This window comes from Pseudozyma flocculosa (assembly GCF_000417875.1).
Source record: "Pseudozyma flocculosa PF-1 unplaced genomic scaffold scaffold00001, whole genome shotgun sequence".
In the NCBI taxonomy this organism is placed as follows: domain Eukaryota; kingdom Fungi; phylum Basidiomycota; class Ustilaginomycetes; order Ustilaginales; family Ustilaginaceae; genus Pseudozyma; species Pseudozyma flocculosa.
Genome location: NW_006920869.1, coordinates 1,490,544 through 1,515,236, shown reverse-complemented (window position 1 = coordinate 1,515,236; position 24,693 = coordinate 1,490,544). Strand labels below are relative to the sequence as shown.

The following is a 24,693-nucleotide window of genomic DNA, read 5'->3' as shown; positions in this document are numbered from 1 at the left end:
GAGAGACGAGACGACGACGACGAGAGAGAGACGAGACGAGAGAGAGAGAGAGAGAGAGAGAGAGAGCCACAGAGGCGCGTCTGCTGCTGATCTCTGAGTGGGCCCCTCTCCACACGCCGCCTAGCCTCTTGTTGCGACTTTGCATCGATGCACCGCCTCCTCGACTTTCCACCTCACTTCACCTCTCGCGACGACGCCACACTGCCCTTCGACTTCACTCTGCGACATGGCCGAGCCCACACCTCTCACGACCCGACCGCTCCGTCCGACATTGTTGTAGAACGAGCCACTCACCTCTCTCGGCTCTCCCCTTTCGCCGGAGGATGGCAACACTCGCTCAGCTCGGACCGACTGCCTCGACCGAGCCAACTCCTGCTCCTTCAACGCATTGGCAATGAGCCAGTCCATGCCCTGCTCATCGGTCCAACATCTTCGCGAGGCCTACGCATGACTTTATAGAACACGTTGACCTCACGCCTTCGCGCCTTCGTCCACCGCCGACCATGTCTGAACGGTACAGCCAGGCGGGCCCCTCGCGCTCTGCTCCGGCACCGCAGGAGGGGCATCGCCCAGCGCCATCGGCGAGCCGCCCACAGGCTCCCATCTCTGCAGCGCCAGTCGACGCAGAAGAGCTCGAGCTGTCCGAAATGCCGCAGCCGCCGCGGCGTGCTCTCCTCCCCGCCGACACCGCCGAACCTCCACGCCGACCCAGCGAGCCCGGCGAGGCGTGGATGCAGGACGCTCTCCGCTCCCTCCCACCTGCGGCCGAACGCGATGCCATGCGGCACCAGAAGCGATCCTCGATTGCCTCGCTGGGACCCGGTAGCCGGCCGGCGCAAGAGAGGAGCCACGATGCCGACCCAAAGCAGCGCCTCGAACGCATACGATCCGCGGCCAGCTTCGTCTCCCGAGTCTCGGCAGATCGCTCCTCGCAGTCGTCCAAAGACAAGGATCACGGACCCGGCTGGATCTCTCGTTTCACTCGGGCTGCTGGCCGCTCAGGCGGACTCTCAGCTGCGCGAGGGGACAACGGCCTGTCGTCACCCGTGCTTCCCTCTGCGGGCGACCATCTGCTTTCCATCTCCAAGACCAAGGCCGCCCGAAAGCAGGCAAGGCGCGACGCGCGGAGGGCACGTCGGGCTTCCGAAAGGCAAGAGCAGCAGCAGCAACAGCAACGTCGGAACCACGACGATGGACGCGATGATGACGATGCCATCATCACGCTCGATGGTCTCGACGAGGATGAGCGGCCATCCGAGCAGCAGCAGCTCCGCCTCACTTCTAGCCGGTCGCGTCGAGCAGTCAAGATCGATGCCCAGGCCGTCGATCTGCCCATCGCACCGCCTCTGGACGTGCCAGAGGCCAACGCCCCAACTGCCACTGCGCTGGCAGAGGCTGCCAAGGCTGCGCGGAAGCCGAAGCGTAAGCTGCAATTCGCACCGGAGCAGAGGCGGGTCCGGAAAGTCGACCTGCCCGAAGGCTACGAAGCAGGCGAACTGTACCGCGGCCTCGACGAGTACGTCGAAGCCGCCAGAGAGCGTCGGCGGAAGCAGCAGAACGCTTCGTCGAGGAGATCGCGCCGGAGACGCGCAGGTCGCAGCAGTCGGGGCAGCCGCGGCGGGAGCCGCAGCTCAGCTGCGAGCAGCAGGACGTCTGATTCGAGTTCCAGCTCGTCGTCGTCGAGCTCCGACGACGGCAGCTCGAGCAGCTCCAGCTCCAGCTCGGGGTCGGGCCACGGCCTGACCATCGCCCGCCTGCGTGCCTTCTTCGGAGACTCGTCGTCGTCGTCCAGCTCATCCAGCTCAGACAGCGATAGCGATTCCGACAGCTCGAGCACCGATAGCTCCTCGACCTCTGACGGCCCCTCGAGTTCCGCCGATCGCAGCAACGCTCGCAGGCGGCGACCTAGGTCTCGCACGTTCTCCATGTCGCGCGGTTCGCGCTCGAAGCGGCAGGGCCGCAGCCGGTCCCGCGGTGCGGATTCAGAGGACAGTGACTCGGATGTGGACTCGCAGGGATCTAGCCGCGGCGGTCCCTTGACGCCGTATCTGGGACCACTGGCCGACCTGCAGCTCGTCAGGAAGAGCCGGACACGGAAGCAGCGCAAACGCGCACGCAATGCGGCCAAGCGGGCCAAGAAGCGCGAGGCGCAGCTCATCAAGGAGGGTCGCTTACCACCAAAGCCGAGCCGGAGCGCCCGAGCAAAGGCGGCTCGGGCCAGGGACATGGCCGGCGGCGTGACCGAGTACCAGCTCTTCACGCCGATGGCCTTGCCGATGGATGCTCTGTCAGCGCAGCTTGACACGCAAGAGCGGACACCCCGATCTAGAACGACGACCGCGGGTGTCGTCTACCGGAAGACGATGCGAACCACGTCGTGGGAGGCGGTCCGCCATCAGTTCCACGTGTTGCGCCACTACCTCAAGCAGGTCGATGGCCAGGGCGGCGACCTGGGCATGCCAGCGTCTGGCGGACGGGCCTCCGAAAAAAGCAACACCGCGACGACGTCGGGCAACGATCGCGCTGGGGCAGGCCGCGACGAGACGGGCAAGCCAGCTTCCTCGGCGGTAGAGCGCAGCCTGGCGCTAGAGCTTTCGCCCCTGCAGCTCGGAGAGACCGACTTCATCGGCGGCGACCTGTCGCTGCCACCGCCAGCCATGGATCTGCCAGAACCGAGCGAGACGCCATCGCCGCAGACGGGCCACATCGATGGGTCTGATCAGGAGACGCCGAAGCTCAAGCCTCACAACGTCTCTTCCCTGCTCGCCTCCAACTCCCGAAGGAGCAGCGATTTCGAGCCGCCCGGGGATCAAGAGATGGAGGGACGGACCGGTGTACGGATGTCAGACCTCCCGCTGAGCCCGCACATGTCGAACGACTTTGCCAAGGACTTTAACAAGGGCTTTGGCCGCTCGCCGCGGAGCTTCCCGCCCCTTCCGTCCAGGAGGGGCAACGCGCCTTTCGACGACGACGATGCCGAGGCTTCCGGCGGTCCGGGACGCCGTGCTGGCAAACGCAACGGCGGGACCAGACCTCGCACCGCGAGGCAGCAGAAGTACAAGGGCCTCTTTGCAGCGGCCGAGCACGACGGTCAGGACGGCGGCAGCGGCCCGGACAGGTCTGGCGCGCCGACGCACGATCAGGGCGCCGAGGGCGCATGGTGGCTCAACGTCCGCTGCCCGACGTACAAGGACATGCAGGAGATCAGCAAGCTCTTTCCTCTGCATCCGCTGACGGTGGAAGACGTCCTCCAGCAAGACCCACGCGAAAAGGTGGATGTGTTCGACAAGCTGGGCTACTACTTTGTCGTGATCCGGGCCATCGACGAGCGTTACTTCCGCTACACGGGGTCTTCTGGAAAGCATCCGGACGGTTCGCCCCGTCTAGACGGCGACAGGGGAACCAGCGGCAGTGCCCGGAAGCCCGCGCAGCCTGGAGCGGGCAAGAGGACCTCGAACGAAGGCAGCGAGGCGACTGCGGCGGGATCGGCGAGCCCCAAGGAGAAGCCGAGCCCGGAAGAAAGGGGCGAGACCGAGCGCTCCGGCCAGCCCAGCTTCGAGATGACAGGACTCGCCGAAAAACGCCAAGATACAACGTACCCTGACGAGCAACGCACAGCCGCAGACGGGCTCGCGCAGGGCGCCGGCGGTCGAGCCTGGCAAGGGGATGGGGGCGGCGTCACCACCGCCATGACCCGCAAGGCGCACGTCGAGATCGTCGAGGGCGTCGGTGGCAGAGAGGGTCTCGAAGGTGTCAGCGTCGGCGCCAACAACCTCTACCTGATCGTCTTCGCGCACGGCGTCATCTCGTTTTCGTTTGACGACGTATCCAAGCACACCGACCGGGTCATGCGGAGGCTGCTCGAGATCACGCAGCCCGTCGAGCTGACGGCCGACTGGATCGCCCACGGCCTCTACGACTCGGTGGTCGACGCCTTCTTCCCGCTGCTGTCGTTCGTGCAGGCCGAGATCGTCGAGATCGAGGCCATCACCACCGAGCCGACCGTCGCCAGCTGGGCCCAGAAGAAGGGCACCAGCCTGGCGCCCAAACGCCGGAGGCAGCGCGCGCTCATGGGCACGAATCCAGAGGGCCGTCTGATCAGCGTCGAGCCGGTCCTCGGCAACTCGAGCAGCGCCAGCATCAGCGGCAGCAGCAGCAGCAACGGCAAGAGCGCTGGCGGCATCGGGGGCTCGCCGGACATGGAAAAGGCGATGCCGCCGACGATGCCATCCGAGAGGCCACCCGACATGCTCGAGACCCGACGGCTCAAGACGTTGGTCGTGCTGCGCTTGTTCCCCTTCATCCGGCTGCCCGAGGCCCTGCTCGACCACCTGCCCTGGTTCCTCGTCAAGCGTCGTCAGCAGGTCACCATCGCTCGGCTGCCCACGTGGGAGTTCCAGGATGCGCTGGAGGAGGAGATGCGTAAGACGGCTGCCGAGATCGACGAGGCGGGCGGCACCGTGTTTGACACTCAGGCGGCGGCCGACCAGAGCAGCATGCTGCACCGCATCGCCGACACGCGCAAGATTGTCACGGGCCTGTCGCGGCTGCTGGGCCCCAAAAACGACGCCGTCAAGGGCCTGCGCAAGCGGCTGGCGGACCTGCAGCAGCTGCAGCGGATGGAGGAGCGCAGCAGCCGTCGAGGCCACCCTCACCCGGGCCGCGAGGTCGGGGCGGGCAGCCGCACGCTCATGGCCCGTACCGAGGTATCGATGTACATGTCCGACGTGCACGACCACATCCTCACGATGCTCAACCAGCTGGGCGCCGGCGAGGGCCGCCTGTCCGAGATCCACTTTTCCTACCTCTCGCGCATCGACAACGAGAACCGCAAGTTCCGCCAGGGCACCGACGGCGTCATCCTGGTGCTGGCCACGGTCACGGTGGCGGTGCTCTGCATGCAGTTCACCACGTCGCTCTTCTCGATCAACGTCAAGGTGCCCCACAACCGCCGCGACACGCCCGGCGGCCCGTACTGGTGGTACATGGGCATCGTGCTTTTCCTCTGCTGCATCCCGCCCTCGGTCTACTCGTATGTCCGCTTCCTCTACCGCCAGAGCAAGCGCAAGCTCGCAAACAAGAAGGCGGCCAGATAGCGCGGGGGCGCTGCCCCTCTCGGATAGACGTCGCCGGCCTCGCTCTCGTTTCTCCCTCGTGTACATCTGCTGCTCCGCTTCTCATCGCCGCGATCCGGATCATCATAGAAGTCTCCTTGCCATGCACAGACGGAAGCCCCGACACCTCTGCCTCTCGTTGCATACACTCCTCGGTGCACGAGAAGATGAGCGATGAGGACGATCTAGATTGCACTGCCGTCCTCTGACTGTCTTCCCAGGCGGTTCTCCGCGCCCGTGCGCCGTTCTCCGAGCCCTCGATGGGTAGATCGAGGCGCAGAAGGGCAGCAAAGGCACGTCGAGAGGGGAACCGCGCGTTTACCACGTGGCCTTGACACTGTGAGGCGAGATCGCGGAGGACGTGGCGAGCATCGGAGGCCGTGGTCAGTCCGGTCCGTCTCGGTGCAGGTTCCGTGCCTTGGGAGGGACGAAAGGAAGGCGGGCGACGACTCACAGCTGGAACTTGGCGGCGAGGAAGGGAAGGGCAAAGCCGAACGAGAGGACACCGCTGACGCCGAGGGCGACGCCGATCTTGTGCTTCTTGCCAGTGGGGAAGGGAACTGCGGCGGCAGGGATGGTGTATCATGGGAAAGGTGTGAGCAACGCTGGCGTCTACGGTTCGCGGGATGAGGAGCACATGAGTGTGTGGCTGGACCTCGTTGCCCTACTCACGAGCCTAGATTTCGGTGCAGAACCAGAGTCGTGCCAGGTTGGAGAAGGAGCAAGAGACTTTGTCAGTGTCTGCAATCTGCAGGGCGCAAAGCCGCGCATGGTCGTCGTCCAGACCGCCCTGAAAGCATTCCGGCGGGGGGGAGATGGACGACTCACGTTCTCGACGGTGTTCTCAATGTGAAGGTTGCGTCGAAGGACGGGCTGGGCCTGACGGACACCCTGGCGGGCCATGAGGACGGTCTGCTTGGCGAAGAGGGACATTGTGGGCTGCTGCTGTGTGCGGTGGTGCGGGTGTAGGTGCGGTGATGGTGGCAATGGTGACGGCGGAGATGGGACCGGGAACGGTATCGGCGGGTGCGGGTGCTGGTGCGGGTGCGGGTGCGGCTAGGCCTCGGTCGCCAACCCGCCCTCGCCCGCACCTTGGCTTCCTGACACAGCCGACCGCCCCCCCTTTTTCGGATCCGGTCGAAGCAGGAACCCCCCGCTTCCAGCTTCCAGCAGCCTCCAGCCTCTCTGTCTGGCCTCAAGGGCCCCCTGGCTGGCCCTGCGCGGCGCCCAGCGTGTGGAGAAATTTGGCGGCGGTTTTTCTCAACTTTTTTGGGCGGGTGCATGCGCCTGGCCTCCTCCTCACACCTCCCCCGGGGCTGGTCTGCTCGGTTCTTCTCGGACCAAGCTCTCGGTCGCACCCCACCCCATCACACCACTTCGCACCACTCCTCGCGCGCTCCTCTTTCCGATCTCCACCACCGCCACCGCCTTCGTCGCCGCCGCCTCTAGTCTCGTCTCGTCTCGCCTGCTCCGCACAGCACACCCGCACCCACTCGCGACATGGCCGGCGACCGCGAGCCCGACTCGGATGGCCGGGGCTCGGTCAAGCACATTGGCAACAAGCTCAAGAGGCAGGAGGTCTACCGCAAGTTCAAGGCCGAAAAGAAAAAGGAGAAGCTCAACAGGCGGCTCCAGTTCAAGAAGGAGGAAAAGGGCCCGGACGGCCACCTCAAGAAAAAGGCCCGCCTCGAGGCCAACAAGCCCAGGACCATCGAAAACACCCGCGACTACAACCCGACCATCATCAATGCGCCAAACACCCACGAGGGACCCGGGCCCTCGCAGCCGTCGACCAGCGCCAAGCCAGACGCGGGCGAAGACGGCGTGGAGGCAGACGAGCAGCCGCAGCAGGAGGCACTGCCGGAGGAGGACAACGACGAGGATCCGCACGCACCCCCCGCCATCCTCATCACCACCTCTATGCCCTCCAACTCGCTCACGCCTCACCTCGAGTCCCTAAACGCACGGGCGCAGCCGGCAGAGAGGACGCGCGACTTTGTCAAGGAGCTGCTCAACGTCTTCCCGGGCTCCGAATACCGGCCTAGGAACAAGGCCAAGGGCGTCGGGCTCGGCAAGATCTGCGGCTGGGCCAGGGACCGGCGCTACGACGCCGTCATGGTCGTCGGCGAGAACCGAAAGGAGCCCTTTGCCCTGACAATAGTGGCGCTGCCAAACGGCCCGACTGCCTTTTTCCGCCTCACGTCGATCGCCATGGGCAAGGAGATCTACGGCCACGCCAGGCCGACGCCGCACACGCCCGAGCTGATCCTCAACAACTTTACCACGGTGCTCGGTCACCGCGTCGGCGGCGTGCTGCAGGGCCTCTTCCCAAAGATCCCGCAGCTCGAGGGGCGGCAGGTCGTCACCTGCCACAACCAGCGAGACTATGTCTTCTTCCGGCGCCACCGCTACATGTTCAAGAGCGAGAACAAGACTGCGCTGCAGGAGATCGGACCGCGGTTCACGCTCAAGCTGCACAGCCTCAAAGACTCGCTGCCAAAGGGTGCCGGCGTCTGGGACGGCAAGTACAAGGGCGAGTTTGCCGAGATTGAGCCGGACGAGGACGACGACCAGGGAGAGGGCGGCGACGACGACGAGGCGGAGCTGGCCCCTGCCGGAGGCGACGCTGCCGACGAGGCAGATGCCATGGCCGAGATGGACGGCGAGGCGGGCGGCAGTGCCCCCAGCAAGGGCAAGGCGGCCAAGAAGGCCAAGGTCAACGAAGCGTCCAAGAAGCGGCAGCGCGAGCGGGGCGCCGAAGACGTCGTCACCACCGAATACCAGTGGAAGGTGAGTTTTGCTCCGCAGACACGGAAGGCCGGAGCGATGGGCGTTTCGTTGTCTGACCCGTGCTGTGCTGCTCTAACCTGCCTTGGCCTCCGCTCTGCAGCCCAAGATGAGCGTGTCCCGACGCAACTTCTACCTCTAGAAGGGAGCTTCCAACGTGTCTCTGCGCAACTTCAGTGTCCCTCGCCATTTCCATCTTGTAATACTACATCCTCTTCACAGCATTGCACTCGAAGTCACGCCAGCGTCGTTGCAGAAACCGCTTGTATGTGAGGCTGAGACGCGGTCGGCCGCGCTTTTGGCCAGGCCTGCATGTGGAGCAAAGCGGCCAAGCAAGGGCCAAGCAGGGGCCACGCCTGCCTGGGCTTGGTTTATTTCCCGTGTTGGTCTTCTCGCCTCGTCCCGCGCGCCTACCACCAACACCACCACCACCACCGCTGCTTTGTCACCCCCTCGTTGCTCACCGCGAGCGCCAGCCTGATTGGGCGCTCGACCCCGTTACCCTGCTGCGATTCACCAGATCGGCGGTAGCAACCTGGCCCAGAGAGTGAGGCGCCGGCGCCCGCCATGAACGCGCTTAACCCCTTCACCCAGCCCATCCCCGACTCGGTCTCGGCGACGATCAGCAACACCGACGCCACGCTCTGCCGCTTCAACCGGGGCAAGACGCTCTTCTCGGGCCAGTATCTCGCCGTGGGCCAGCTCGACGGGCAGATCACCGTCTGGGACGTCGAGACCCGCTCAGTGCTCCGCGTCCTCGAGGGTCACGTCAAGCCCATCACCTCGATCTCCTGGAGCTCCTGCAACCGCTACATCGCCAGCGCCTCTTCCGACTGGAACGTCATCATCTGGGACCTGGCGAAAAAGTGCTTCGCGCAAGATTCGAGCCCGTCTGGCGCCGGCCCGTCCGGCTTGCCAAACGACCTCGACGACGTCGCCTGGTTGGCGGCTCGTGCGCCCAGAGCCGATCGGAAGCGCACCCTCCGCTTCGATGCGCCCGTCGCCAGCGCCGAGTTCTCGCCCGAGGACAGCCGGAAGCTGCTCGTCGTGCTCGAGACTCAGGAGGCCTTCCTGGTCGATATGCGGGAGAAGATCAAGGTGCGACGCAAGAGAAGGGTACGCAAGGCCGAGCCGATGGACCTCGACACCGGCCCGCATCAGGTCAACGGCGCGAAAGACGGCGGGAATGCAGAGGGAGAAGGGGAGACGAAGGCTGAGGACATCACTTACGAAGATGTGCGCTGCTGGCCCACTCGGATACCGCTGCGGACGGGCACGCTGACGACAGACAGCGCTTCGACTGCAGCCAAGGCCAGCGGTCCCGGGATAACAGCGGCCCGATTCTCGCCCCAGGCGGACAAGGTGTTTGCTGGCACATCCAAGGGGGCCATGCTCATCTTTGACGCCGCGACCGCAGAGCTGCTGTCGGAGCACAAGGTCCTTGGCACCTCGTCGGGCGTCAAGGAGCTGGCATTCGATCGGTCCGGCAAGCACCTCGTCGTCAACACCAACGACCGAGCCGTGCGCATCCTCAACGTGGTCACGTCACTACGCTCGGTCGATGCCCGTGATGATGGCGACGCGGCTCTGGCTGCCAAGCGCCGGAAGGTCGATACGGAGCTAGTGGTGCTGCACAAGTACCAGGACCTCGTCAATCGCACGCCCTGGAACGGGATCGGCTTCAGCGGAGACTCGGACTACGTCGTTGGCGGGGCGGCGCACAAGGCGGCGCACAACGTCTACATCTGGGACCGGTCGGCGGGCACGCTGGTCAAGATCCTCGAAGGGCCCAAGGACTCGCTGATCGACGTCGACTGGCACCCGGAGCGACCGATGCTGGCGAGCGTCTCCAACACCGGGGCCATCTACATCTGGTTCACGGCCACCGAGGAGATCTGGTCGGCCTACGCGCCCGGCTTCGAAGAGCTCGAAGAGAACGTCGAGTACGCCGAGAGGGAGGACGAGTTTGACCTTGAGGACGAGGAAGAGGTGACGAGGCGGAAGCAGGACGAGGAAGAGGCGCTGGTCAACGTGATCAGCCTAGGTCCGGTCACTGGTCCGGCGACCGACCTGAACTCGGGCGGAACCTTGGACCTCGGCATGCTGCCACTGCATCCGGCCCTACTGGTGGCGGGCACCGACACCGGATGGCGGGAATCGGCCACCGCCGATGCCGACGCCGACGCCGGTGTGGATAGCGCCGATGGCGGAGGTTTGCACATGCATCCTTCTTCTTCATCAGTCCCGACTGCAGGCGCCAACGGCGCGACCATGTCCGAGGCGGCAGCAGCATCGACTGCGCCGACAGCGGAATCAGCAGCGGCGGCGGCGGCGACGGCAGGATCAGCAGCCATGGCAGGAGACGGCCATGGCCATGGCCGGCGCGACGAGAACGAGGGCAGTGGTGGTGGCGGCCACTCCGAGGCGGCAGCCGCGACTCTGCCGGAGCCGGACAATGGGCGGACGCTGAATGCAGGGTGGACTTGGGAGGAGCGGGAAGCCGTCTACTTTGTCCAGGACGACGACTGCGACTCGCGCTTTGTCATTCCGCCCAGCCTCGAGGGGCTGTGAAGCGTCGAAGCGCTTTGGTCGGTCGAGAAGAGTCGAAGAAATGAAGATTGTGGGCCTTGGGTCCATCAGTTGATACGTTCGCCGGTCTTGCCTTTACCATCTGACCGTCTCCCACCTCGGTGCGGCAACTATGTATATGTACCACCGGAGCGTAATCCGCGGATGGCCGAGCCGCGGTCGTGTATCGGGTACCTTACCGTACCATACCGTACGCCACGAGAGGATCCACGTACAGCCAGGCTACATGGAACACTGAATGGTGCGGCAGAGACGTGCGTGGCGCAGGTGTGTTCGGCTCGCTCGAGGCGAGCTGAGTTGAGGTTGGGTCGGTCGGGTAAGACGGCAGTGTAATGGGGTCGTGCTGCGCCGGCCGGGCAGCCGGCCATCTTGTTCGCGTGGTCGTCCTAGACGATCTTTTCTCTGTTGGCGAGAGGGTCAGGGCAGGCACGCAGGAGGGGTCAAGCTCGTCCAAGCTTAGGCCTCTTCTTCCATCGAAAGAGATGCTGGTGGATGAACGAGGGCGACGGGAGCGTGACACGGCAGGCGGTGTCCGGCGATGCACGCCCAGGCTGCTTGCTTTGCTTTGCTGCCTTCTTCGTCTGGCCCGTTCGGTCGACCCGCATGTCATGCCTGCCTTTGCCATGTGCCGGCCGGCCTCTGCTCTACCCTTCTCTTCTCTGGCCTGGCGTGGCCACAGCGGCCTGCCTGCATGCATGGACAAACGAGGCATCCTATGTAGCCTCTTTGCGTGGCCGGCCGGACGTTGTACGGCGCTTCGGCTTGGCCGTTCCGAGAATTGGAAGGGCGACGACCCCTCCCATGGACTTTGGGGGCCCACCTTGCCCTCCTCCGGACGATTCTGGATTTGAAACAGAAGGAAGAAGACGAGGTCAATCCAGATGACGCTCTCGTCCTGCCAGCTTCCGGACGTCTCCTCAGCAGTGAGGGAAAGAGGTTGTGCCGTGGTCGCGCTAAGCTGCGCTACGCTTAGCTCCGTCCACCGTCGTCGGTCATGTCACGGCCGGGGTTTGGTGGGTTGGCATCCGACGGGAGCCAAAAAAGAACGCAAGGCGGGCGGTGCGGTTGAGGTGGCTGGTGGCTGGTGGCTGCGAGCCGCAACGAAGATCAAGCATCAGACCAGCCCCCGACCCTAGATGCTCCTCCGTTGACTCCGCTCGTCTGTGTTCTCACTCTCTGTATCCCTCCCTCGGCGGCTCTTTGCTCGACACACACGCCGACGACTTGATGGCAAGCTGGACAGGGCAAGGCCTTCGACGGACAGGCGGCGGCCGTAACAGAGTTGGGCCAAGGACGTTGCCCGGCCTCCTCGGACATTAAAAAGCTTCCTCATTGTCACGGCAACGCCCCAGCAGACGATGTCCTGTACGAGGGGGTAATCTGCCTCCTCTGCTGAGCTCCGAGTTGCCCTGGAAAGCAGCATACCGCTCTCCGAGGGTAGAGATCAAGGAATAGGGAAAGGGGCTGTATCCTGTGCTCACGGTGATCGTGATCGCCGGGCCGTCCGGCTTCGTCCCATCCTCTTGGCCTCGTTGTGCTGTGCGTGGTGAATGGATGTAGATGTACATGTATGTACGACTGTGTTCCCGGTGGGTTGCCTTGCTACGGTCCCCGGATACCGTACCGGGCCATTCACGCCAAGCGGCTGAATGAGGGGGGACTGCGGATGGTCGACAACGCCGCCGTCGTCGAGGCAACGAGCGCAGGCTGATGGCAGGCAGCGCGCTGAGCCGCAGAGGCCAGCCTGTCAGATGAGGCCGGGCTGGGCTTGGCCTGGCTGGCCCGCTGGCTGGCTGGCCATTTTGCCTACAGTAGGCCCGCTGCTTTCTTTCTTTTTTTGGGCGCGTCGAGCCGAGCGAGCACGGGGGACGAGGCGAGGTTGCGGCTGCTCGTGCGCACGCCCGTCGCTGGGCTGGGCTGGGCCGCGCCGAGTTAGGCCGGCCTGGCGCTGGCCGCCCTTTGCCCGCCTCGACTACTCTACTCGCGCCCTCTGTCTACCTGGCCTGGCTGGCCCTTGCTTGCTCGTCAAGCGCAGCGGCGCCATCGTACCCTGGAACGCTAACCTTGGCCTCCCGATCCAGGCCCAACCAACGTACAGTAGCAAGCAAGCAGCTAGGAAGTACGTGTGCCCTTTTGGCTCCTCTCCATCAGCGCCACCACCTCATCGCCGTCACCAACAGCCCTACACGGCTGCCAGCCCTGCCCGCCCGTCGTCGCCCTACCTGGCCGCCTCAGCCCTCCGACCTTCCTTCGCGGCTGGGCAGCTCCAGCGTGCCCTCGGCCATCCCACGCCGTGCCGTCACCGCGCCGGCTCTGCCTTCCACCGAGGCAACCTTGCTCGCCACCCGCCCTCACCGTCCATTGTCGCTCGATCTTACTCGACTCGACCCTTCCGACGGAGGCTGACGACGCCCGCCTTGTACACTCAACCCTTCGCCACATCGCCCCACGATCGACCAGCTAGATTGCTAGGAGCCGCGCCGCGCCGCGCCGCTTCGAAGACCGGCGGCCATGTCCGCCGCGACGCCGCCGCGACCCAATGTCAGCACACGCATGCCAAAGGGTGCAAAGAGGCCCAAAGCCTCTCGAGCCTGCCTGGCATGCCGCAAGCTGAAGGCCAGGTGCGAACCCTCGCGCGAGATCCACATCGACCCCTCCACCGACGCCAACGCCACTGCTCCCCTCTACATCTGCCACCGGTGCAAGACGCTCTGCCTCGACTGCTCCTACGAGACCGCAGAGGGCCAGATCGTCGCAGCTCTGCCAATCCCGGAAGGTCCCTCGCCCTCGACGTCCTCCGGCTCCGACGCCAGAGCTGCGAACAACAAGCGGCAGAGAGCAACCGACCCACTGGCAGATGAGGGACCGTACTCGGGCAACCCGTCAGTACCTCTGCTGCTGAATGGCGCACCGATGCTCGCATTCTTTCCCTGCTCAGAATGCTGAACGCTGCTCTCCACTCTTCTGCCCTTTCCTCACCAACAGTCGGGCCATTATCCTGGCGCAAGGGATCACGCCGCGGCCGCTCGTCAAGCCTCTCTATCGGCGTGTGCACCTGACCGGTCTGCAGCGCTCTCCCCGCGAGTACCCGGAGCGCTTTCTCAACGTCTCTGGTACGCTGGCCAGGCTCGTGGGCCGACGCCCGGAGATGAAGCCCGAAGCCGTCGAGTACCTCCTCGACTGGTACGACGTGCAGGAGCCAATGTCGCCGGACCGCCGCGCTCATCTCGCCTCTGCACTCTGTGCGGGCAGGCTTGCGGCTCCGATCATGCAACGGCAGAGCGCCGTGCCTCCAGATCCGATCGACGACATCGAGTACCTCAAGGTGGCAATGCAGCCCTTCGAGACGCGGCTCTTTACACTGTGAGTCCGGTCATGCTCGGAGCCCGGACCCTGGGAGATGTCGGTCCAAAGCTGAGCGCTTTGTCTGCGTTACTCATCGACATCGCCCGCCATCCAGATATACCGGCATCTACTCCCACTACGCGCCGATGCTCTCGATTCCGATTTCGAGCACGGGCTCTCTGCGCTCTTGCCGGACGGCCTCGGAGGTGTTCAAGCTCCTGGCCGCCCTCCTCGTCGCGCTTCCTCACCTGGACGACTATCCCGAGCTCGCCAAGTGCCGCAAGCCGCTTCGCAGAGCGGTCGATGCTCTTCTGCGGCGATCGCTGCATTCGCCAAGCCGCGAGTCCGACACCATATTCGCCCTCCACTGCTGCGCGACCAACCTGCTGAATCCCGTCGACGGCTTCGTCGTGGACAGCCGGCCATTTGTCTCCGGCCGAGAAGATGACGACGGCCTATTGCAGTTTGCGCGGGACCTCAATCCCCGAGCTGCCCTGATCACCGCCATGAACATCGCCTACGAGCTGGGCTACCACCAAGACACTCAGGCGCTCAAGTACTTTCGCATCTCTCACGAAAAGGCACTCAGTCTCGGCCATGATGAGTCGCACGCGCGCCACATCTTCCAGCGCGCCATTGAGCGAGCCGTGCTGTGGATCGGTCTGCAGCAGGCCCGGACCGCTCTCGACCTCGCCGAGGACCGCTTGGAATGGAACAGCCTGCAGCATCTCGAGAAACAGATCCCGCGGATCGAGGCAAAGGAAGTCATCAAGGAGCTCGAGCCGATCCCGACGTTTCTGACGCCCAGGGAACGCGGACGGTGCCTCTGGATCCTCAAGCGTGCACAGCTCTACGAGATGACGATGGAGTTCCTGGAACTGCGGCCGGGCCCAGGCGTCCTGTTAGATCGCAAATACGCCGAGAAGCGTTCGGCGGCATGCAAGGACGCCTTCGACGAGTGGCGTTCCGACTTTCAGGAGGAGATGCGCGCACCGAGCGCGGCTTTCCGCAACAACGACCCAAGCGGCCTTGCCCTGCATCGCTTCTTTACGCGTTTCACGACAATGGAGAACCTTGCGCTGCATTCGCTCGTGGGCCACGGCTACTATCGCGAGATCATCAAGGACTTTCGCAAGCGATCCAACGAGGTCTACAGTCCCGACGGGCAGATCTGGAAGTCGGCCCCCTCGATCTGCTGTCGGCAAGACGACGAGCCGCTGTTTCCCGCATTCCTTCTCAACTACTCGTTCTCGCAAAACACGAGCAAGTTCCTGGGCATGTCGGCCGTCCTCTGCCCTTCGATCCCGCAGGTGTACGACTTCGTGTCCTGGGAGCCGACGACTTCGACAGAGATACCTGGCCCGTCGTTGCTTGCCCTGCCGACGCTCGAAGCGGGCCTGTTCGCCCTCCCGGTCCTGATGTCCGCCGAGGTCAGGCTGCCCATCATCGAGTCGTGGGCTCATGCGGCCTCCCACTTCAATCCTTTCCTGCTCTCGCTCGTGTCGTCGTACGTCAAGACGCTCAGGTCCATGCACGTGACGGTCGAGCTCCCTGGCGTCCTCAAGATGCGGTTCTCCGCCGCCAACGCCTTGGCCGACCTCCTCCAGGGGCCGCTGGAAATGCTGATGCGCGTCATGGCGGCCGGGGAGCTCAGCCTCGACGATCCGAACCTGGAGAGCGTGCTGGGGTCTTCGTTCAGCATCCTGGCCCAGTTCCAGCAGATGGGCATCAACGCAAAGCAGGTGCGCAAGGAGGCTCCGGACGCGCTCCTGGCGGTCCTGGATCCAAGCGGGCCTTCCAAGGGCAAGGGCAGGGGCAAAGGCAAGGAAGCCAAGGCCAGCCCCGCCAATGGCACCGTCCAGGAGGCGTCCGACTCGGAGGAGGACTCGCTGTACGACACAGTCAACGGTCTGACGACCCAGATCTTTGGCCGGGACAGCCTCAAGGGCGACGTGCGGTCTCGGTCGACGCAAAACTCGGTCAAAGACGAAGGGTCGCCGTACTCTGGCCGCGGCACCAGCCGCGCTGGCTCGGTAGAGAGCACGCTGGCCGCTCAACGCTCGCCGCCGACGGGGTCGAGGGGCAGGAACCTGGATGCTGCTCCTGGGCATCTGGCTGCGGCTGCGCATTACCCTTACCAATCGCTCTCGCCAGAGACATTGGGCCTGCCAGTGTCGATGCCGATGCCACCCCCCGCTCACCAAGCCGCCATCAGCGCAGCTGGATTGACCGGTGCGCTTCAGGATCATCTGCGCAACGCGCCACTTGCGACGCCTTCGGCGCTGGCCTCTGACGGCAGCGATCACCACGGCACTCTAGCGGATCCGGCAGCGACGTTTGACTTTCTCGGCGCGGGTTACAACCCATCGAGCAACCAGGAGGAGCTGCGCAGCGACCAGATGGAAGGTGCGCAGGCTCGAGCGGAGGCCTGGTTGTCCCAAGGAGCCCAACCGCAGGCGACGTCCCAGCAACACCCTCAGGCAGCCTGGCAGTCCGGCTACACGATGCAGCATGGCCACTCGATGAGCGGCAGCAGCGGTGTCGGCAGCGTCCCCTTTTCCGGCCCGGCACCATCGCAGATCGAGGGGCCCTCATCGTACATGCCGGACTCTGCGACCACGTCCCACATCCAGATCTATGGACTCCCGGACTTTTCCGGCCAGGGGCAGCAGGCCAACCATGGCGGCGGCTACCCATCCTTCAATGGCCACGGCGGCGACCAAGAGGCGACCGGCTACGTCGAAGGCGTCGTGTTTGACCCGACCTCAACCCCGCACCCGAGTGGCACGCCACAGCCCGCGCAGCAGCAGCAGCGCATGCAGCACCAGGGCGCAGCGTTCCAGCCGCTGTCGCACCAGCAACAGCACCAGCAACAGCAACCGCAGCAGCAGCAGCGCCTGATGCACCAGCAGCAGCCTGGTCATTTCCAGCCGTCTCAGGCCCCGCAGCTTTCGCCGCTGCCGCAGCAGCACGTCTCGCAGGATTATCTCCAGCATCAGCAACAGCAGCACCAGCAGCACCAGCAGCACCAGCAGCACCAGCAGCACCAGCAGCACCAGCAGCACCAGCAGCACCAGCAGCACCAGCAGCAACAGCAGCAGCAACAGCATTCGCGACATAGCTCCGTCAATCAATTCCAGCCAGATTCGCGGCAGCCGAACGCTGCGACCGGCCAGCAGCATCAGCATCCGCAACAGCATCAGCAGCACCCGCAGGTGCGCCAACAGCACGAAACGAGCCGAATGCACCAGCTGCAGCAACTACAGCAGCAGCTCCACCAACAGCAGCAGCAGCACCAGCAGCAGGGCTACGCCGCATCGCAGCCGTTCCTGCCCCACGTGCCCGCGCCCGCGTCGCTGCACCACTTCCAGAGCTCGCACCCGCACCCGAACCCGAACCCCAGCTCGGCTGCCGGATCCTCCAACAACGCGGCAGAGTTCGGAGCGTCTTCGGTGACGGCCGCGCCGGCGACTTCGTCGGCCTCGAACATGTGGGACGCCTACCGCGTCGAGGCGCCGCAGCAGCGCAGCACGCCGCCCACCTACACCTAGACACCCGACGCGCCTCCCAACAGCAGCAAATCTGCCTCCGCTCGACTTGAACGTCACCGCCGTCACCGCCGTCACCGCCGTCACCGCCGTCACCGCCGTCACCGCCGTCACCGCCGTCACCGCCGTCACCGCCGTCACCGCCGTCACCGCTGTCACCTTCACACTTCGACTGCCATTCCACGAAGCACGCCCGCAAGTCGCAACGGACCACCGATGGACGTCGCGCGCCGCTCCTTTCGCTTTGGCTCTCGCACTACACTTTCGCCCCTTCCGCGTTTCCAGCTGTCATCTCTATCCAGGCAGACCCACTGTGGCGTAGCGCAAACGGGGGTGTCCGATGCGCGCGCCTTTTGTATTTCTATCCTTCGAAACAAAGCCGACCTGTCACCGGCGTCACCGTGTCCTGACTTGCGTGCGATCGGCCCGTCCTTGCAGTCCTTTGGACCCGCCGCGCCCGCTCCTCGGCCCTCGCAGGGCTAGGACGATTCGATGGCAAAGAAGGCATCGACGACGGCGACAATGGCAGCTTGGATGCCGACTCGCTGCTGCTGTGCCGCCTCTTGGTCGTTGTCGTTGTTGGCGGCGAGTGAGGCGGCGGCATCTCGACGACGTTGCGGCGAGGTGAGGTACGAGAGGAGGTGCTGGAACCGCTGCGCGAACGAGTCGAGGAGCGTCTGGGTCTGCGTCGATGTTGAAGATGAGAGAGGGGCAGGTAGAGAGGGGACGAGCAAGATGGACGGGTAGGCGTGTCCGTGCCGCGTAAACGTGATTGCGAACGTGAGCTCCAAGCTGGCTTTGCTGTTGCGGCCAGACGGGGCGACGTGTCGAGAGGACGTCCACGTATTCGGATGGGGGCAAAAGGGATACGTTCAGTCTCGTGGCACAGCCACGGCTTCATCGACAAGGCTCCAGAGCGGGGGAGGGGGAGGGGGAAGGGAGCACGTACCGGGCATTGGTAAAGACCAGCTGCTCCGCCCGTCCCGGATCCACCAGGCGGGCGAGGACGTCTGCATCCTGGACCCTGATCTTGTCCTTGTTCTTGCCGCTGCCGTCGCCGCCATCGACTGGTGGAGGCGGGGACCATAGCTTGCCGTTGCGGGCAGAGGAGGGAACGAGGTGCGGGTACCTCTGTGCGAGGTTGGAGTAGAGCGCCTGGCGCAGCCGCGCGAGGGGCAGCAGCGTGCGCAGCGACAGCATCAGGGCGGGCAGGTTGGCCTGGCGCAGCGTCCGGGCGAGGTGGTTGTTGGCCGACAGCGCGTGGCGCAGCGCAGGCGGCATGTCGAGCGACAGGTTGCGCATCTGCGGCGATCGCGATGCCAACGACGCCAGCGTGCCGTCCACCGACGACGACGACGACGGAGAGGCGGGCTCGTGCACGTCGTACCGCAGCGTGAGGTCGCATAGGTCAGAGAGCGTGCCCGTCAGGTGGACGGAGCGGATCGTCGTATCCGTCTCGGCTTCGGCGCGGGAAGGCGGCTTGGTCCGTTGCGTGAGCGTGCTGATATCGAGGTAGGTGAAGTCCGCCAGGTGCGACAACTGCAGTCCCGCAGAGGCGATGGTCGGAAGGAACGGAAGGAGCGACACGATGTCAGTGTGGACGCCGCAGCGCGGGCGATGCCGGCCGGACAGCCAGGACGACGCCGGCTACTCACGAGGCGCTGGTTCAACACCTTCCGCCCTTCTAGCCAGTCATTCATCCAGAGGGCCTGCTTGGCGCGTTGCCGCGCTTCTACGACCGTATCGGAGCCGGGCACATCCCGCTCGTCCTCGTCGTCCTGATCCGGCCCGCCTCGGACGACCTGGATGCCGAGCGGTGGCCGCTTCCTCTTTCTGGTTGCCGCATCGCCGCCTTCCACCTTGGCCAGCCTCCTGTCAATCTCGCCGCCGCTGCCGAGCCCTTCTATCCCGACGCTCTTGGACGGCACGAGCAAGGTTGGGATGGCGAGAACGCTAGCGGTCGTCTCACCGCCAGAAATGAGCCTGACGAGCGCCGAGGTCGAGAGCGTCAAGAGGGCAGTGAGGCTCTCGTCGTCCAGGCGGCTCAGCCTGGTTTCGAGCGTCTTCTTGACCTCGACCTCGTCGCGCACCGCGTCGTCGCCGGCATCCGTACCCGTCCAGGCGGCGACAAGCTCTTGCAGCGAGCCGGAAGAGGCGGCGCGGCGCTTCTGTCGGCTCCGCTCGCTGGCTTTCCGCCGCGCATCGCGTTCCTTTGCCAGCTGGGCGCGAAGGTCCCGCACCTGCCGGTCGAGGTCGTCGACGGTCCGCTTCAGTCGGTCGACGGCCTCGACGGGTTGCCGAGATGTAGAGGCCTGAGAAGCCTGAGACATTGTCGCCTTCGGATCGTCGAATCGATCGCGCGCGAGACTCGTCCTGGATAGGCGCGAGGTTTGGGCGCGATCCTGTGTCGAGTCGGAAAGGAGTCGGGTCGGGTTCGGATGGCGCCAGAGTGGTCGATGAGAGGAGGAGACGCCGACCAGCAGCCGTCGACCAGCAGGTGAAGGTGAGAAGAGGTTGAGGGTAGGCGGTCTAAGGGCGAAGAGGGGTTGTCCTGGCGGATGGTGTTGACGACGATGATGGTGGTGGAGCAAGGGTTGCGAGGTCTTCCATCGGGGTCGGGTCCCGGGTCACACATCCGCAGGTGCGCAGGCCTGGCGGGCCCAGCGCGTCGCGTCGAGCCAGAACCCTGCAGCCGCTCTCAGCCAGGCTGTCCTGCCTGGCGAGAAATGCGCAATCTGACTCTGCAGAGCCGCTCAGCGGGCACGGCCACCACCTGGCTACATACAGCCATGCCGCCCGGCGACATCCTCAGCCGACGAGAGCGTCAAAGCGATCTTGATTGGGGTGGCAGACACGGGAAGGGCGTACGAGTACAGAATAGTAAAACAGCAGAGAAGATCGAAGAGAAAGGCGACGGGGGCGATGGGATGACCGCAGAGAGGGATGGGTATGCTATGATGCGGCCGCGGGGGGAAAGATGGGGGGGATGGGGTTGCATGGGGGATGTCTTTCTGAGAAAGGGGAGAGCGGTTCCGTGACCTCAATGTCGAGGATCATCAGCCGCCGTGCTCGCCGACGGTTTCCGTAGCTGTGCGATATGCTTTGGGGACATGGAATAAAGGGGACTGACGGCCTCGTGTGGGAGGCGTCGCGGATCCGGACCCGGACCCGGATGACCTCAGGCCGGCATGGGGAAGAGGCCGTTGTTGACCTCGAGCAGGATCCTGACTTCCTGAACGTAGTTCTTGGCCACCTCCCAGGCCCTCGAGAACTTCTGCAGCGCGTGTTCGATCTCGGTGATGGCGTGCCGCAGCCGGACGGCCAGCTGCAGCGCCTCGGTGCCTCGGAGCTGGGGCAGTTGGCGCACCCGGTCCGGGTCCGCGTTGAGCAGGAAGGGAACCTCGAGCGACTTGGACGTCTGCAGCAGCATCGCGTCCAGTGGTGCGCTGCCGCCCGCAGAGAGCTGGGCATGGAGCGTCTCCATCAGGAAGACGTAGGCGGCCAGCACCAGCGAGCACGCCGAAAAGGGCGGCAGCGATGGCGCAGACCACTCGTCGCGACTGATGGGCGCGGGAAGACCTAGGTTGAGGCCCTCGACCGGGAGCAGACCCATGCTCTCCCTCCGCCCGTGCTGAAACGTGGAGCCGCAAATGTTGGGCAGCTCCGTATACATGACGCTGGCGGCAAAGCGGCACCGCTCGAGCGAGACCATTGGCTCAAAGGGCCCGCCGGCGAAAGAGACGGGGATGCCCTGCCTTGTCAGCGCGATCTTCTTGACGCGCAGGACGGCCCCAGAGCCCGACGTGCTGTTGCCGCCGCCGCTGTCGCTGCTTGAGCTGCTCCGGCTGCTGTTGCTCAGGCTCCTGCCGGGCCGCGTCCGTACCCGCTTGGCGGCTCGGTCACTCATCTGTTCGCTGCTCGGGCGCTGCTCGTGCTTCCTGGCCGATGTGTTGTCGTCCGATGCGTGGGCCTGCCGTGGCGTCGCTCCGCTGCTGACGACAGCGGCGCTCTCGTCTGGCTGCCGACTGCCGCACATCGAGTCGGTACTGGCACTGCCCTCGCTCGAATCGTCAAACGTGCCCGGGAGTCCGCAGGTCGGCGCAACGAAGATCTTGGCGTTGGCGAAGGCCTGGGTCCGATGCAAGATGATGAGCGCCCCGCTGGTCATGAGCTTGCCGGCGATGCGGAGGCTCCGCTTTAGCCGGGTGTCGTTCTCGTCATCAAAGAGAGCGGTGCGCCTGGAAGCAATCACCGTCACCTCGAAGCAGGTCCGATCTGACCATGCCGGATCGCGTCGGACGTAGTTCATCACGTCGTTGTCGAGGCCTTGCATCCTGCTGAAAATCTCCTCCCACTTCTGCTGGTGCTGCCGGGGCTGCGGTTGGCCCGCGATCAGCTCGTGGGCGGGATCCTTCTTGAAGGCTTCGAGGTCGAAGAGGGTGGCATAGGCGCGCGAAACGAACTGGGCGCCCTTGACGAGGACCTTCCAGCTGGCAAGCTCCTGATCGGCGCCCGGCAGGAGGGACAGATCCTCTGCAGCGTCTCGCTTGACCGCAAGCGGGTTCTGAGTAGTGGAGAGAGTGTCGGGCGGAGCAAGAGAGGGCAAGTCAGTTGTACAGCCCGGGCCGGCGCACAAGAACCCATGGCACAAAGCGCCTCCTTTTACTCACGAAGCCGCCGGTGCACGACATGACGGTCGCTGCAGTGTAGCTGGCCCAGAATGCGCGCTTCGCCCACTCGCTCTTCTGCGTTGAGCTGAACCAGGATGGCGCGGCGGGAGCGGCCCCGCGCGCATCCAGGTCCAACGACTGGCAATGGGTCCAGGCCTGGGTGGCGTGGTGGAAGGCGCGCTTCTGTTCGGTGATGCCGTAGTAGTAGTGGGCCAGCAGAACGTGGGTGGCAATGAGCTTGATACGCACCAGCTCGAGATCCGGCGCAAAGGTCGACGAGAGGCTCGCCTGGTGCAGTCCGCCTAGGGCGCCCTTCTTGCCCTCTGGCAGAGCATCGCTGCCACGCGCAAGCTGGACGACCTTTTTGAGCAACAGACGCTCGGCCGACTTGGCGTGGAACAAGGCAATCTCTTCGCGCGGAGCGCCCTCGAGCGCGCCGAGTCCGGCATTGGCCTCCTTGTCGTCGGGATGCGTGAGGTGCATGCTGCCGCGGACGATGCGGTGGACCTCGGACTGCGGCAGCTGGAGGGCAACGCACGAAGAGATCGCAGCCAGCAGAGCTGACGAGTCGTCGTCGGATAGGTGGAACGCCAAGGACGAGAGGTGGCCCGAAGGCAGCATCACCGGACAGCCCGGATAGACCAGTTCGTAGTAGTCGGACAGCAGGGCGCGCGTCTGCTGCTCCGAATTGACGGCGGCGGCCTTCTTGGACGCTTCTGTCACGTCGACGTTGGCGGACTGGACATCAAAGTCGTCGATGATGGGCTCGTCGTTGTTGCCGCTGGCGCCGAGCACGCCTGCCTTGGGCAGGCTCTCGAGCTTCTTGTAGAAGTTGGCGAAGACGTCTGCCGCCGACGCCTGCTCGCCCTGCAGGTTCTGCCACATCTCCAAGTTGGCAACCGAGAGGTCGTCGAACAGCCCGCCGCAACCGCCGTGCGGCTCGCGGAAGTAGTTGCTCTGGAAGAGCGCCTCCTTTTCGTTGCCGAACGCGAAAACGTTGGGCGACGGCACCGCGCCCGCCGAGGCATCGCGGCTGGAAGCCGGCGTCAGGGGCGTCTGAGGAGAGATCGGCCCCACAGTCTCGCTCGAGACGCGGCTGTACAGACTCGGCAAGTCCGAGCCTGGGCTGACCCCGCCATCCGGGGTGATGTGCGGTCGGGTGGAGACCGAGGTGAGAGAGGTGCTCGCAGGCGCCGAATCGCGACTGCGACTAGAGCCGTGATGCGACGCAGCGAATCCGGAGGCGTCGGCACTGGAGGCCGCTTCTGGGCTGAATGAAGCCGTCTGACGGCCCCGCTCCCTCATGGCCCGCTCCTCTTCCTCCATCCTGAGGCGCTCCCGTTCGTTGAGCACCTTCTTGGTCGCCTCACGACCTCGGATCCCCTTGAACCTGGGACCGCCGCGTTTGCTGGCCACGTATACGCAGGCGCCGTCGGGGTGAGCCGCATCGCCCTGGACGCCACGCTGGGCGCAGGGCCCGCACACGGGCTTGACGCCGTCGCACTTGCGCTTGGCCGAGCGGCAGGAGAGGCAGGCCGCGCGCGACACCTGACGGGTGCCGTGCGCCTCGATCTCGGCGAAGAGAGCGCCGTGCCCGGCACCGCTCTGGACATGCGTCTGCAGTGCGTGTACGTTGGAGAGCGGGTGATGCGGGGTCTGGTGAGGCAGAGTAGCCTTGGCGTGGTCGAGGCTGGCGTACGGGTGATGCTGCTGGCGGCGGAGGGAGGAGGGGTGTTGCTGAGGTGGACGCTGAACGAAATGACCCTGCTGCGACGACGACGGCTCGGCCCAGTGCTGGAGGGGCGCAAAGGTTTGATCGTCGTGGAAGGCTCGGGGAACGCCACGTGGCTCGGTACTCTCGGCGAAGGGATGGAAGAAGTTCCTTGGCGGGTAGTCTCGACTGGATTCGGGCAGCGGTGGTCCGCCAGAACCGGCGGCGGCGGCGGCGGCGGCGACGGTGTACGATGGATCGAAAGAGCGGCCGGTGTTGGGCTGGTATGTGGCGTCGTGGGTGCTCTGATGGTGGCCCGACATGGTGTGCGCGTACTTGGCAGCAGCCAAAGCGGGCCGCTGTGGGTGAGCGGTAGCTGTCAAGGTCAGATGGGGACCAGGGCAGACGATGAGGGACGGCGCAGACTGCAAGTGATTGCTGCCGAGAGGACGAAGAGCAAGCTAGGTCGAGCAGGGTGAGGAGCGGATGATGTGGTGCGGGAGGTGGGCAGTAGTGTGTCGCGGTGGTTGCTCAAGCGACAGCCGGGTCTGTGGGTGCGACTGAGTGGCAAGTGAACCAAGTGGCGCAGGCGATAGGGTGTCGAGCATGCGCGGAGAGGTGGCGTGATGCTGACGAAGAGCACGCGAGGTTGGCCAGGAAGCGGTGGCGGCGGCGGCAGTGGTGGTGAGAGGATGGTGTCAGGAGGCAGTTGGGCGTCGGGAAGCAGCCGGGGATGGAGATGGTGATGATGGGCGGGCGGGCGAGCGTGCGAGCTATTCCTAGACGGTATGCTCCCAAGCTAAAGGTCGATGTCGAAGGAGCCGATATCAGAGAGAGGGAGAGAAAGTGTGTGTGTGTGAGAGAGAGAGTGTGAGAGAGAGAGAGAGAGAGAGAGAGAGAGGAGGGAGGAGAGAGAGAGGAGGAGGAGG

At 64.9% G+C, this 24,693-nt stretch overlaps 7 protein-coding genes across 7 annotated transcripts; 4 read left to right on the top strand and 3 right to left on the bottom strand.

Moving 5' to 3' along the window:
• Nucleotides 1-503: 503 nt before the first annotated feature.
• Nucleotides 504-5,096, top strand: PFL1_00539 (uncharacterized protein; the record flags this gene model as incomplete). The annotated part of the gene is made up of 1 exon (XM_007878033.1): nucleotides 504-5,096. The coding sequence occupies one exon, from the start codon at nucleotides 504-506 to the stop codon at nucleotides 5,094-5,096; it is 4,593 nt and encodes a 1,530-aa protein (XP_007876224.1).
• Nucleotides 5,097-5,432: 336 nt separating this feature from the next.
• On the bottom strand, nucleotides 5,433-6,047 carry PFL1_00538 (uncharacterized protein; the record flags this gene model as incomplete). Its single annotated transcript, XM_007878032.1, has 4 exons — nucleotides 5,433-5,451; nucleotides 5,569-5,674; nucleotides 5,787-5,790; nucleotides 5,943-6,047. 4 exons carry the CDS (start codon nucleotides 6,045-6,047, stop codon nucleotides 5,433-5,435), a joined length of 234 nt encoding a protein of 77 aa, XP_007876223.1.
• Nucleotides 6,048-6,614: 567 nt separating this feature from the next.
• PFL1_00537 (uncharacterized protein) lies at nucleotides 6,615-8,043 on the top strand (the record flags this gene model as incomplete). Its single annotated transcript, XM_007878031.1, has 2 exons — nucleotides 6,615-7,904; nucleotides 8,005-8,043. The coding sequence occupies 2 exons, from the start codon at nucleotides 6,615-6,617 to the stop codon at nucleotides 8,041-8,043; spliced, it is 1,329 nt and encodes a 442-aa protein (XP_007876222.1).
• A 425-nt stretch (nucleotides 8,044-8,468) lies between these two features.
• PFL1_00536 (uncharacterized protein) lies at nucleotides 8,469-10,472 on the top strand (the record flags this gene model as incomplete). Its single annotated transcript, XM_007878030.1, has 1 exon — nucleotides 8,469-10,472. The coding sequence occupies one exon, from the start codon at nucleotides 8,469-8,471 to the stop codon at nucleotides 10,470-10,472; it is 2,004 nt and encodes a 667-aa protein (XP_007876221.1).
• A 2,529-nt stretch (nucleotides 10,473-13,001) lies between these two features.
• Nucleotides 13,002-17,386, top strand: PFL1_00535 (uncharacterized protein; the record flags this gene model as incomplete). The annotated part of the gene is made up of 3 exons (XM_007878029.1): nucleotides 13,002-13,372; nucleotides 13,476-13,853; nucleotides 13,951-17,386. 3 exons carry the CDS (start codon nucleotides 13,002-13,004, stop codon nucleotides 17,384-17,386), a joined length of 4,185 nt encoding a protein of 1,394 aa, XP_007876220.1.
• Nucleotides 17,387-17,862: 476 nt separating this feature from the next.
• On the bottom strand, nucleotides 17,863-19,713 carry PFL1_00534 (uncharacterized protein; the record flags this gene model as incomplete). Its single annotated transcript, XM_007878028.1, has 3 exons — nucleotides 17,863-18,184; nucleotides 18,333-18,922; nucleotides 19,039-19,713. The coding sequence occupies 3 exons, from the start codon at nucleotides 19,711-19,713 to the stop codon at nucleotides 17,863-17,865; spliced, it is 1,587 nt and encodes a 528-aa protein (XP_007876219.1).
• Nucleotides 19,714-20,561: 848 nt separating this feature from the next.
• On the bottom strand, nucleotides 20,562-24,087 carry PFL1_00533 (uncharacterized protein; the record flags this gene model as incomplete). Its single annotated transcript, XM_007878027.1, has 2 exons — nucleotides 20,562-21,947; nucleotides 22,054-24,087. The coding sequence occupies 2 exons, from the start codon at nucleotides 24,085-24,087 to the stop codon at nucleotides 20,562-20,564; spliced, it is 3,420 nt and encodes a 1,139-aa protein (XP_007876218.1).
• Nucleotides 24,088-24,693: the final 606 nt, after the last annotated feature.